General features: G+C 39.0%; 1 protein-coding gene across 1 annotated transcript in view; it reads right to left on the bottom strand.

Annotated features, from left to right (window-relative positions):
* LOC122810237 (dual specificity protein phosphatase 22-A-like) overlaps window positions 1-14,693 on the bottom strand; it is a 1,755,472-nt gene that overhangs the window by 958,744 nt on the left and 782,035 nt on the right. The window contains exon 4 of the mRNA XM_044081759.1: window positions 7,295-7,344. Within this exon, the coding sequence (XP_043937694.1) occupies window positions 7,295-7,344 (50 nt within the window). The remainder of the gene's footprint in view (window positions 1-7,294; window positions 7,345-14,693) is intronic.

Below are 14,693 nucleotides of genomic sequence, written 5' to 3'. Positions count from 1 at the left end.
ATTAAAATTACTAAATCAGTCAATAGTAAAGGTAATTTTAGAGTGGTTGGAAAAAAATTTAGGTTCTGTATGAAAGGAGTTGTTAAAAGTTCAAAAAAACACGAGATCAGGAAAAAAATCCGACTGGACCAGGCTTTATGACAGTAAGAATTAAAGGTGAATTTGTTTTCTGGAGTATTTTTAGATTGAAAGACGTATGGATCAAATAAATTAAAATTGTTTTTAAGTTCCATAAAAGCTATCAAGGCATATTTGTTATATGTGGTTTTGGTGTTTGCCCTATCTGTCCTGGGATCTTGAACAGTGTTCCTGTCTCCTCCTATAATATAATAATAGTTGAGGAAGAAGATATAATCTTGTAGATGGACTTAAGTTCTTGTTGTTTAATACAAGGGGCATATATATTTAACAGTAATAGAAGTTTTGTCAAGATGGGGCATTTAGTCATTATGTAGCACCACTTTCCCTGCAGGTCTGTGTCCATTGTGCTTAATATCTTCTCAGAAAGTTTTCTTAACAATAATTGCTACTCCTACACTATTAGATTTTTTGCCAACTGCTATAATAGTTTTAATCCATTTTTTTCCCCATAGTAAGTTTCCACTGTTCAGGAAACATGTGTGTCTCTTCTATTGGAATTAGGTTTGCTTAGGTTAACTTTAGAATTAAAGACCAAATGAAAGTACAATTTCCATTTTTTTTTCCCAGTTGGATCCCCTTTATATTCCACGAGTCAATTGTCCACATTGTCAGACAATACCTTTAGATGCTTTGAAAAAAATAGGAGTGTGAAGTTCTGTTAAAGAAAGGCAAAAAGCACTTATCTCTTCCTGCATTATCCTTCCGCCTAATCACAGAGCTACTTAGCCAGGAAGAGAGTGGGATGGTACATAACAGATTTAGAGGGAGAATCAGAAAATAGTTCAAAAAGCAATACATCTCTAACTAATTTTTTTTTTGTGGTATATAGTCCCAGAGCAAAAATGTTAATCAAATAGGGTGCAAATAGCACAACTTTCCTAACACACCAACAACTGATCTCCCAGCTCTTATTAAAACATAGGAGTGTAAGGTAGAGAGCTGTAGAGATATATTAATCTATGATATATACTTACTTTTTTTAAACCATCAGCAAACATTCATAACATCACATGTAGCTAAAGGACAGGTATAGAGGAATGGGTTTACGTTGTTTCATTGAAAGCGCATTTCAATGAATGTCAATTCACCTTGACCAAATTGATGAAAGCTCAAATTAATGAAAACTCATTTCACCAAATCTCATTTCACGGAAGTGAAGTACTGGCACTGTGTAGAGTACTGTAATGCAAGTAAAAGGTATATGTCATTTTTCCCACTGTAGTGCGATCCTGGAGTTAGTATATATGGTCGGGGGTGTAGAGGCACAGCCTCCCACACTGGAGGGGTGTGGGGGCATAGCCTCCCACTTAGGATATATATTGTCTTCTGGAAGGCGTTAGTCATTGGTGCTGTAAGTATGCATGCCTATGGTTTAAAATGTATTGTTTTGAAACTTTCGGTGAAATATAACATCAAACTAGGTGGGGCTATGCCCCCCACACCTCCAATGTGGGGGGCTGTGCCCCCCACACCGCCCAACTATATATACTAACTCCAGGATCGCACTACAGTGGGGAAAAGGGCATATACTTTTTACTTGCCTTACAGTACTCTACACAGTGCCAGTACTTCACTTCAGTGAAATGAGATTTGGTGAAATGAGTTTTTAGTAATTTGAGCTTTCAGCAATTTGGTCAGGGTGAATTTAAATTCAGTGAAATGAGCTTTCAATGAAGTAGACCCAGAGGAATATAGATCGTCTAAACTGCTGTTCGATTTTTCATAATAGAGATATTCAATATAAGTTTGTCTAAAAATATATCATACAAACACCATACAAAAGCCAAGGCCATATATTGTATGGTTACACATAACATCATGCAGTACACTTTTTCTTATTTACATATTGCGACATTCAATACAAGCAGGTCTATGATTATTTATCATAACTTGAGAAAGTATAACATACAAAGACAGTATAAGGTAATAAGTTTAAATTCTTGTCTTGTGAACATATAATTTTGACAGTTTATCTTGTGCGGATCAGTGTGATTCATTTATCCAAGACATAGGCCATCGTCATCAGTAGTATACTTAAAATATCATCCCAGAGATCAGTCATGTATATAATGTTATAAGGAGGAGCTTATATAGAAGGCATTATATATTGGCTTATTCAGAGTGTATTAATATCTGCTTGATCGAAAGGTAGCACAGTCCAGGCATCAAAGGAAGATTGGTTATGACCAATAACTATTATGTTTACAAATATTATGTAGCTAGTGGAAATCCATGGAACTTATCTTATATGGATAAAGAATAGTGTAGATTAAAATATAAAAGCAATATTCAAGATTAGACTATTGTATATACATGGTAAGCCAAGATTGTTAAGTCTAACACAAGGTCACTTAAGTATTACATATGCATTTGAATTCTGGCAGCAATAAAATCAAACAGTATCAAGTTATTCCATTTCCTAGCATCTTGTCAACAATTAAGTGTTATAGAAAAGATGTCTCGTAAAGATATGGCATCTTACTTTCTAGTCAATGAACATTAACTACAACAGCATTTCTTAGTGTAAGGTCCTGTCGAAGACAACAAATAATAGTATCGTAACGGTATTACAAGTTCCCCATTACAAAACATCTAAGTAAAAAGAGAGAGCAGGATAAAATATTCTGCATCAGGTTTAACAACATTAAACTCAAGTAGCCAAAACTCATCCAGTAATCTGTATACACCAAGCAGATACAGACTTTATGTAAATAAAGTAAATACTATGAATGTTATTTAACTTTATGGTAGTAATCCCCAGAAAACAGACTATCAAATACATTACAAAATAGCCTGCCTTCATTACCACTAGGTATGTTTCCTTGAGGTTTTGTTAAAACAATAATCTTACTGAGTTAATACTATTACAGCCATGGATGTATTTTCAATAAGTAGGAACATTTTGTGATAATGGAGAAAGACACTTTTTCCCCCTCTCCCCCTAACATTATGACCAAGTTCCAAAATATTAAATGGTTTTACAAGAATTAAATGATGGCATTATGCTATAGCTTTCTGACCCAGTAGTAATATGAGAGATGAAAATATGTTGCAGATATCAGACATTCTCAAGAAGGAGCAGTATAGTAGTATTTTGTACAGTAAGTGGTATGATATCAAACATAATTATGATAATTAGTATCACAATTTTTTTTAAAAGAAAATCACAAAGGTGAAATAGCAGATAATAATTAAGATCAAATATCATCTGGTCACATTGCAGTCATTTAAATAGTTTTAAAGTTTGGTTCTTTAAGTGTTCTTCAAATGTTCAGTGAAATATAAACTTGTAAAGGCTGAATTGTTCTTAGTAGCGATAGAAGTTTTACCTTGAGCAGATCAAGTTTTGCATATAGATTTTCTCCGAGCAGTCGCGATTACAGGAAGTGTATATATAAGAATGTTCGGTGCTATGCTCCCTTTAAAGAAACTGTAGAAGTCTGGGAGATAAGCGTCACACTGAAAAGAAAGTCAGTGTAATTACATGGGGTTTAAAGGGTCACACGTATAAGAGAAGCAATTAATGGATTCCATAAGGAAACATGCATCTTGACAACTTCGAACCCACTCCAGTGCGGAGATATGAAGAAATATATTTTCTGAAACAATAATTCTTCAAATAGGTGGGTCATTGTATCATACTGGCATTGAATATGAAGTTTGTCATCCATTGAAGTTCGTGTTTAATCAAGATCCGGTATTTCATTGAAGGCATTTTTAAAAATTTGTTTTGCATCTTTAGTGTTAGAGGCAAGTGTATTTAACGTCTTGGTACTGAAAAAATAACGTATTTCGATATCTGAATCTTAATCCACTTTTGGATCAGATAGGCACAAAATGGAGAAAGTTTTTGCGTTTCTTGTTTAATTTGTAGTGGGAGATCTTGAGCGAAGAATATATATATATATATATATATATATATATATATTTTTTTTTTTTTTTTGCAGTTGAGAGCATTTTAGTAACATTCTGAAAGTTAAGTAGTTTAATGTAAACCAACCTTGGCTCGTCAGAGTCCAGAGGAGGTCAGATCGCCCCATGAGCCCTTTCAACAGTTATTTGGTTAGCTTCACAGGGGTTTTCCAGTAAAAGACCAATAATTGTTTGGATTGACTAAGAGCTTTGTTTGTTCAATTCGTTCTGGGATACCACTTATAATGGATACCTCTTATAATGATGTTATGTCTGGATCTTGCTTCCAGATCTAGAAGTTTTTGTTGCATTTCTTGTATATATTTTAAATTAGATTCATTTTCCTTCTGAGGTTGGTCAAGTTTAACTTCATTTTCAAAAACATTTGCTTTCAATTTCGTTAACTGAGTCTCCAAAGGTTTTCAGTCATCAGAGAAGTTTTATATAGCCAGCTGCAGCGGTTGAAGAGCTAGTTTTAATTCTTTGAGGTTTGTAAGTACAGATTTATTTTTACTTGCTATCTTATTGAGTTCTTGCTTTTTTCCAGTTCTAGGCCTCTTAGATAAAGTATATTTTTCTAGGGACGTTATTGATGAAAATTTGATTTTAGTGGTTTGAGTGTCCATGCTATCATGTTCATTTGACATCTTTGGCTTTTCTTATTGCTTTAGAGTGCAGAAACTGATACCTGAAAACAAGTGGAAGAGAACAGAAAAAAGACAAAACAGTTTTGATTCAATCCAAGGTAATCTTTCTTTTTCAGCTGTTCAGCTGTCAGAATCTGCTTTTAAACAATGTAATGCAGCTGGTAAGGTGAATTTGACAGTAGACTGATCATATTTTACCTGTATATCTACACTCTCTAACCAAAATGCTGAGGATTTTTAAGATCTTTGCAACAAGTTAGAGCTAAGAAACAGCAGTGTTTATAGGTTGGTGGCCATCTTAGCTCCCAAATGTGGCACTATATTTTAAATATTCACTACCACGGATTAAGCAGTTTTTATGTCAGAAAATGTGTTTAAACATATATTGAAAAACAGCGTTACATGTTTCAGTTTAAAAGATTTTTCCCAGACTTAAATTTTCTTTGACTGAGCTGAAGTTAACTGCAGTCTAGTTTGCAAGCTGTCAGGAATATAACACACTATTAACTGACTTCCAGCAAGTGAAATGACTTGAATAGGAATGCCCCACTCAAAAGTCATGCTGTGATTCAATATGATACATTATTCGGGTGTAGAGTATTTTCTCAAATATTTTTATGTGGCAAGTAATTAGTGATAGACTGGTAGCTCTGTGGCTTGGACATGAAGGTGACCTTAAGAACTACAGTACTGTACAGTAAACAATACAATACAAGTTTCTCAACTAAGAATATTTAAAACCATGACAAGTACACAAAAAGTACATGTACACATGTACAAATGTCTAAGTGTACAACACAAACCTAACTACTGGCTTTTCCTGTCATTGACAATGCTGCTTACTACAAATGCTGTTCTATGTCAGGGTAACCAGATTCTTTATTTAATGTCTCGAAAACATGAAAACACCTCGGTCAGTTTACAATGTTAATTCAGTTCAGCCCTTCCACTTTTGGATTTCAGCACTACCAGGGTCAGTTAAAAGTGTGGGACATGGTCTGTTAATAAATTTATCCAAGTCTCATCTCCTAGTAACAAAACTGGTGTATTGCTATAGGAAAGTTATCTAATTGGAAAATGCAGCTTCCATGGGAGTTGCAAGAATACAGAACTCCTTGAGATGTACACTTTCAAACAGTGATATGAGGACACGAATGTGACAAACTCCCTGCGAGATGCTAGTTAGTATGGTGCAATGACAGCTATGAATTTGTTATCAAAAGTCACTTCTAGTAAGCTAAAATTGCCAAAATTCAAGATTTCACTTAACATACAAATACAGAAGAAAGCCCTCTAACTTTCCCATACTTACCACATGGGACACTGATATCAGCACAACTCACAAATCTCATAATATGATGATGACAGATGATGACTTGCAATTCCAGTACAAATAAGTTTGTCCACATTGCAAAAATTCAGGCTGGTTACTGATCTTCCTTATTCAGAATTTTAAAACAATACTGACCAGAAAAATGCTTTATGACTCTCCTCATTTGACTTTAAAAAATTTTTCCCCCAAATGATCCAGAACAAGTAAAATTAAAAACATAGCTCAGCTCAAAAGAACTAATATTAATGATATATACAAAACAAGGGTTAGCAAGTAAAAACAAAAGTGATGCCAAAGCACTGAAGTCAGGTTTAACAAATCACCTGCTCAAGCAGACAAGAAAATAAAATAAATATTGCCAATGTAGCAGTTTTATAAGGATACAAACTATAAGATCCAAAGCGGAGTATCAGTATACTTTACCACAGTGTTCTTTCTTCAGCTCTGCCACCAGCCTGATGATCTACACATTGCATTTCCCCACTAAAAGCTTCTTCTGACACTCTCATTCTCTATATGCAGTGAGCATCAAAAAACGGTATGAAGCAGCAGTATGCTGTTAGACTACGGAGTTGGGGTATTTTCTACCCAACCAAGCCATAACTGCTACCCAAGAACTAATGTGCAATGGTCCCAGCAAACAAATCAGTATATGCTTTGGCCAAAGTCTTCTCCCATTATTACAGTCTTCATACCATTTGACTGTCGCGGTCACTTAGTATTTATTCTGGTCTTTACCAGGAGTGCTGCTGCAGAAAGAAAAGTAAAATACAACGCACACATATCCTTAGAAGGAATGTTACCTATTAGCACAAAATTCTTCACCCCAACATTAGAACTTTGGTTACCAGTATCACAAGCAGATACCTTGGTGCTGCATCATCAGGTCAGTGTGAAAAGAACCAGTGGTATACAGCGCACTGTACATTTTTAAAGTGTATGAAATTATTTTTCAGGTAAACACCACGATTACAGAAGAAGACTTCCAGAAAAGATGACACTTCAATGGTCCAGTAACACTGCAGTAGCATTGTTTATGAACCATGATCACTCCAGTACAGTAAAATTATTTAATTGCCAAGTAGTTAGACAAGTTCCTTCACTGACACTATTAGACTAAAACTGTACTATCTACAGTATGTTCCCGAACTGCTACTAACAGCAAAAAAGCTAAATGCAAAAATGTATACAAGTTTACTAGGATGGCAGCACATTATATATTTTAATTCTAAAGACAAAACTTTAAAAAAATCAGACTTACAGGTTTTGGTTTGAAGAATCTGATGCCTGTATACACAGATAGGTCATATCCTGAAAAAGAAAAAAATTACACTAACATATTCAAAACTTTAACCATCTTCTCCAACAAAACAATCAAGTTATTTAAGAGAGTAATATTTCACTACAACATATTTTGCTTTTTTTTACATACAAGACTAAAGCTACTGCCAACCCCACCCTCAATATCTAAACAGTCAACCACTAGTTAAGGAATACGCCTACAAATGACAGGTCAGGCAGCTGACCTGGCCTTTTTATTCACAGCAAGCATCTGTATACTACACATCTGTTGTCTACTAAACTTGCAGTAACTAAACAGAGCCTTCCTTACTCCCCTCTTATATGGCAACCCCACAACTGCAACACTGTTTTCATTTACTTTCAACAATTTTTACATGCCAAAAACAAATGTATAGAATTTACTTACACACAGTTACATTTTCAAATGAAATGTTAATAACTTTTTTGTCAGCCCCAAACATAAAATAATCCTTCTTTATCCTCTAAGAGGACCAGAACTTAAAAAATGTACATGTCATATATGTCTACATGTATATATGTGTGTGTATGTAGTGTATGTATTTTATATATATATATATATATATATATATATATATATATATATATATATATATATATATATACATATAAATAAACACACACATACAAAAATATATCTATATATATATATAAATAAACACACACACACACACACACACATATATAATGAAGTACAGTGAGGTGTAACACAAAAAGCAATTCCACACAGGCAAGTATTTAGCCTTCGATCTCCCCCAGTGGTTGTCAGGTGGTAATAGCTGAACTGGTCACCATGGAGGCTGTATAGTGCACATCATACATGCAAATGCACACACACACATACATACATACATACACATATTTTATATATATATATATATATATATATATATATATATATATATATAAAACACACATCTAAAACACAAATATGTGCATGTCTGTGTATATACAAAGACAAACATGGTGTTCATTTATAAATAGTTCTCTGGCAGGGTAGCTGGCAAAAATAAAACTGTACTTACATACAGGTAGTTCTCTTCCCAATTCAGCAGTAGAAAAAACAAAATGGCTTCACTTTCTAACCAAGCAGTAGTAAGTCCATCTTGCTCCCCCCTATCATGGCTCATATTCCCTCCCTCATAGGTATGCCCTCAGGATAGCCTTCTTTCTGGTCTACATAATTTCAGCTAGTGTACTCAAAGAACCCTCCTCACACCCAAGAGTCAAGAATTTGCTTTGAGTTAGGGCACTGTTAGGGCTAGTAATATCCACCAATATGCTACTAATAAAAGTGTGTGTGTGTGTGTGTGTGTGTGTGTGTGTGTGTGTGTGTGTGTGTGTGCGCGCGTGCATGTCTGCGGGTGTACATAAACCTGGGAAGGTGAAATGCATGTTCCCCAGTTCCCATAATGCCAATCCAGAAATGTCGATCTACAGTAGCGAATGATAGTGTGCGTTCGCTAATGTGAGATCGTTGTTCCGCTAACAGATCTCACTACAGTGGGGATTGAGAAATTTACCCTTTTCCCTATTGTAGTGCGATCTAGGAGGTGGAATTCATAATTTACAGGGGGTGTGGGGGGTGCAGGGGGGCCTGCCCCCCTGCTAAACAGTAAAAACTACTGTTGTATAATTAAAAGTTTTAGGAGATGTTAAACAAAATTGCCTGGGTGTCTGATGTCACCTTCTGCTATTTCATTTAACTTCAAATGCAGACATCGGAGAAAGGATGTTCAAAGTTATAGGCAAATAGACATTATGGTGCGACATTATGTTGCGTCTTTTTGACTACATTTTATTTTGACTTTCAACATTTCAATGGTAAACCTATATATATATATATATATATATATATATGTGTGTGTGTGTGTGTGTGTATTCATGTATATGGATCTACTAAGTCGATCTATGGAAACATCAAAACACTTAAGTCAACAAAAACATATCAACATGCTAAACTGCATGCTCAAAGGCTAATCCTCAAAACATGCAAAAACTAAAGCTGTTTCCCCAACACCCCATGCTAATTATATATACTAACTATGAGATCCCACAATCTATCTAATAAATTATGCCTACTGCCTGCCAGTAGAGTCTGTGGTTCCCAGTGACCTTGACATGCATAATGTTTGCATGGAAAATTAAATGGAAAGATGGATAAAGGTATACAGTTAAACAGATATACACACACACACATACACACACACACTACATATCTCTCTGTGTATCACTTCTCTATCTAATGTGTGTGTGTGTGTGTGTGTGTGTGTGTGTGTGTGTGTGTGTGTGTGTGTGTGTGTGTGTGTGTTTGTGTGTGTGTACACACATTACTGAGAATATATTATATTAAATTGTTTTCTGGCTGTGTTTTTTGCCAAGTAGATAGTATTTTGAACACAATTTATCAACTGGATTGTGAGAATATTATGCACTAGACTACTATGCAGTAGGTGAGTGTATTTCGCTGGGTAACAGTTTTTTTTTTTTAGAAATCATTGTTGGTGCAGTTTTCTGACCTAAACTGGCAGTGACTTCTCTTTTATATACATGTTGTGTATTTTTTTTTTTACTGTGGCAGTGCACTTATCAAAAATGAAAAATTTCAGGTTCAGCCCAGAAGGATGTTGTGACGCCCGTGCACTGGCCCAGCAATGTCCTCAATCCTCACCACTACAAGCCAATTAGTATGTGCCAGTGGGGAGCCTTACTGAGGATCTGGAGAGAAAGGGAGAAACCAGCCCCAGACTGACTGTGATCTCTGTGTGCTCTTAATGGAAATTGTACTTTACTGTGTGTGTATTTGTTATCCTTCCCAGTGTGGAAGCCCCTCACAGGTGTTAGTGGTGAGGATTGAGGCTCTTCGATTACTGGGCCAGTGCACAGGCATCACATTTTAATTGTTTCGCAATGGTGGGATATCCATACCACATATTAATTGGTTGGCAATTGGCTTCTAGTGGTGTGGATAGTGAATTCCTGTAGCTTGTGTACAGTAATCACTGAAGGTGTTTTTGTACTCTAACCACTCAGTGAATATTCAGAGTTCAAATCACACTTGTTTTATTTCTTTTGTGAGCTTAGTTAGTCAGGGAGAGTAAGCAAGCACATCAGCAGAGGAGTATGGAAAGCTGACAAGGAGCCAGTTGGCTGAGATGTGCCAGGCTAAAGAACTTGTCCAGGGAAACCTGACTAAGGCAGACATGATTGCAGCTTTGGTCACAGCTGCATTAGAAAACAGTAACCAGGAGGATGATCAGACTGGCCATGGAGATGTACAACACTCAGGGAATGGACAGCTTAACCTTTGTGCAGAGGGCTTAAAAATCCATCTGGAGCTAGAGAGACTTGGGTTGGAGGCCAGGCATTTGGAAATGGAAGCTGTGGAAAAGGAGCAGCACAGGCAGCATGAAAAGAAGATGCTGACTCTTCACCAGAATCATGGAGGTAATAGGGAAGGGAGTAACTGGACCCCAGAAGCACAAAAGGTCAGTAAATTCTTCTGCAGTTTACAGAGGCGGATAATTTTGAAAGTTACATTCATATGTTTGAGAGAGTATGTAAACAGTATGATGTTGACCAAAGGCTCTGGGTACGGTTCCTGACCCCCTTACTCCATGGTAAAGATGTAACTATTTTGTCCAAAATGCCTGATGTTGACTGTTTTGATTATATTGCTATTAAGCTTGTTAGAATCATTTAAGCTAACACCTGAAACTTTAAGAAAAAGTTTTGTGAGCACAGAAGCAAGGCAGATGAAAGTGCATGTGAATATGTTGCTGAACTGAGCACTTATTTCCATAGGTGGGTGAGTGGATGTCAGGTCACCACTTCTGAGGGGTTGGCAGACCTGTTGGTGAGGGGAACAAGCCCTTAGCACTTTGCCTGAAGATATGAGGATCTGGTTAGCTGATAGACAATGTGCTACTTCACATGAGTTGGGGAAGAAGGGAGACCTATACCTAGCAAGCAGGGCATCCCTGCACAAGAAAGGGACCCCCAAGTACTGCTCATGGGTCCAAAGGAATCTATGGTGGGCAGCTCAGGCGGCCCCAACAGAATCTGCCAGTAGCAGGGGAAGCTACTAGTCCAGGTACACATCCAGGATCTAGACTTAAATATTTTGAATGCAACCAGTGTGGCCATGTGGCATACCAATGTACATGGAGACAAGGTGGGGAACAAAAGTTGAGAGAGCCCATAAGTGGGAAAGACAAAATGCCAATAGTAGGTTGTCTTGAGACAACAGGGGTACCGAACTACCATCCTGCAAATGTCCTGATAGGGAAGGATTTTGATGAGGCAGTACTATGTGTTAATGCAGTTACATGCAGTCAGGCTTCAAGACAAGCATGTGGGTCTGGTAGCCTGGGGAGACCCAAACAGACCGCATACTTGTGGCCAGGACTGGTGAGGTAGCTACTTCAGGGAGGAAGCTATGCTGTAGCAGTGAGACTGAGGGTGAGCCACAGCTGCTTGTGGGTACTGATGTTCCCTTGGACAGAGTGACTGCAAATGTAGAGGTGAGTAGTAGTACCCAGGCTGACAGTGAGGCACCGCTGTCAGAGGATGCCAGACTTCTTGTGGAAGTGGAGCTGGGAAGGGTTATAAACAGAGAGTTGAGACAGTCTCAGCTCTCCAACCCTAGATTACAAGGCCTGAGGCAAGTAGCTAGTGAGGCACCTGATTCTCAAAAGAAGGGAGAATCTGTATGCTGGGACAAAGGGTTACCTGTACAGAGAGTGGACTCCTGAGGGAGGGCTAGAAGGTGAGAGGATGCAGCAGCTGGTAGTGCCTATAGCCTACTGTCTGGTGCTTCTAGCTATAGCCCATAATATTCCCTTTGCAGGCCATATGGGCATAAAATGTACAGAGAGACATACTATGCAGAATTTTTATTGGCCTGGAATTTCCAGAGATGTAACAGGATACTGCAGGACCTGTGAGCAGTGCCAAAAGGTAGGCAAGGCAGGAGCCAAGGTGAGAGCTCCTTTGATGCCTTTGCATGTGATTGAGGAGCCATTTCAGAGGGTAGCTATGGATACTGTGGGACCTCTGAGTACCCCAAGTTCCACAGGGAAAAAGTATATCCTAGTGGTAGCAGATTATGCTACGAGATACCCTGAGGCTGTGGCTTTGCCCTCCATTGAAGCAGAAAAGGTGGAAAATGCTTTGTTAGAGATTTACATCAGGGTAGGCTTCCCAAAAGAAATACTGGCAGAGGTGCCAATTTCATGTCAAACCTGCTGGCTTGTCTGTGGAAGTACTGTGGGGTGAAGCACCTGAAGATGACCCCCTACCATCGCCAGACTAATGGTCTTGTTGAAAGGTTAAACTCTACACTCATGCTACAGGCATTTGCAGACCAGTTTCAGAGGGAGTGAGACAAATATTTGCCCCATCTGTTTGCTTACAGAGAGGTTCCCCAGGAATCCACAGGTTTTTCACCCTTTGAGTTGCAGTATGGACACAGGGTGAGGGGACCTCTAGATTTAATTCATGATGAGTGGGAAGGTGAGTGTAAATCTCACAAGAAGTCTGCTGTGGCATATGTACTAAACCTCAGGACAAGGCTTAGGGAACTCATGAGATTGGCCCAGGAGAACCTGGCAGAAGCCACAACAGGAAAAAGGTATGGTATGACAGGAATGCTCGAGCTAGAGAGTATGCTGTAGGGCAGCAGGTAATGCTTCTCATTTCCGTCAGACACAACCAACTGCAAGCAGCTTGTGAGGGACCTTACAAGGTGGTAAGAAAGGTAAGTGATGTTAATTACATGGTAAAACTGCTAGGCAGGGGCACAAATTGTACCATGTTAACATGATGAAACCTTACCAAGACAGGTCCTTGTGCTGAGCATTTGCAGCTGATTGCAGGAGGACTCTGAGGGAGATCTGGTGACTGATCTCCTCAGTGAGGCTTGGACTGACACCTTAGTGGAAGGGGTAGCAATGTCCCAGCAGCTATCTCCTACCCACGTTCGAGAAATCCAAGCAGTGTTACAGGGGTTTGGGGACATGTTCACTGGGAAACCAGGGTGCACCCACCTGGTGCAGCACCAGGTGGATACAGGAACCCAAAGGCCTCTTAAGCAGGCCCCTTACAGGGTGCCCGAGACAGTCAAACAGACTCTGAGGGAAGAGACACAAGAGATGTTGGAACTAGGTGTAATTCAAGAGTCAAACAATCCCTGGGGCTCCCCAGTGGTGCTGCTTCCAAAGGAGGATGGCAGCACCAGGTTCTGTGTGGACTACAGAAAATTAAATAGTCTCACACAGTCAGATGCTTACCCCATGCCTAGGACAAATGAGGCCCTAGAGCAGCTGGGTGGGGCTAAGTACCTTATAAGTATCTTACCGCTACTGATCTTATGAAAAAAAACACACAATGAAAAAAAGAACTTGCAGCCACAGCAGTGCTTCCAGATCGTTCACTACCGATCTTACTAAGGGTTGCTGGCAGGTGCTCTTGACTCCCAGTGCTAGAGGGAAGTCGGCCTTTGTGACTCCTTTTGGCTTGTATGAGTTCACAAAGATACCCCTTGGGATGAAAAATGCCCCAGCAACTTTCCAGAGGCAGGTAGACCATATCCTAGCAGGAGGGTTTGCCCTTGCTTACCTATATGGTATTTCTGTCTACAGCCATTCCTGGCAAGAGCACCTTCAGCATGTCAGGGAGGTGTCGGGTAGACTACAGAGGGCAGGGTTGACCATTAAACCCAGCAAATGTCAGGTGGGTATGACAAAGGTCTCCTACCTGGGATACAGAGTGGGGAGTGGCAAGATCAGGCCAGAACCTGCCAAAGTGAAAGCCATTCAGGCATGCCCTGCACCATTTACCAAAAAGCAGGTGAGGGCATTCTTAGAGACCGCAGGGTACTACAAAAAGTTCGCCCCCAGTTATAGTACCATATCTGCTCCCCTCACAGACCTGACAAGGAATAGGCCAGATAAGGTAGTGTGGACCACAGCATGTGAGCAGGCATTCCAGAAGCTTAAAGGAGGTTTGGGAGGACCCCCTGTGTTAGCCAGTCCAGATTACAGCAAAGAATTTGCTGAGCAGGTGGATGCCTCAAACCATGGGGTGGGGGCTGTACTTAGCCAGATTTCTTCAGCGGGAGAAGAGCACCCAGAGATTTATCTCAGTCGTGGAGGAATGCTATGCAGCTGTAGAAAAGGAATGTCTAGCCATAGTATGGGCACTGCAGAAACTTCAGCCTTATCTGCATGAAAGAAAATTCACTGTAGTTACATACCACAATCCCCTAACATGGTTACACCAAGCCAGCCAGCAAAATGCCAAGTTGCTAAGATGGAGCCTAGGGTTGCAAGCATATATTG

Source organism: Protopterus annectens, chromosome 8.part1, assembly GCF_019279795.1.
Source record: "Protopterus annectens isolate FY-2018-M chromosome 8.part1, PAN1.0, whole genome shotgun sequence".
NCBI lineage: Eukaryota > Metazoa > Chordata > Ceratodontiformes > Protopteridae > Protopterus > Protopterus annectens.
This window is presented reverse-complemented; position numbering and strand designations above follow the sequence as displayed.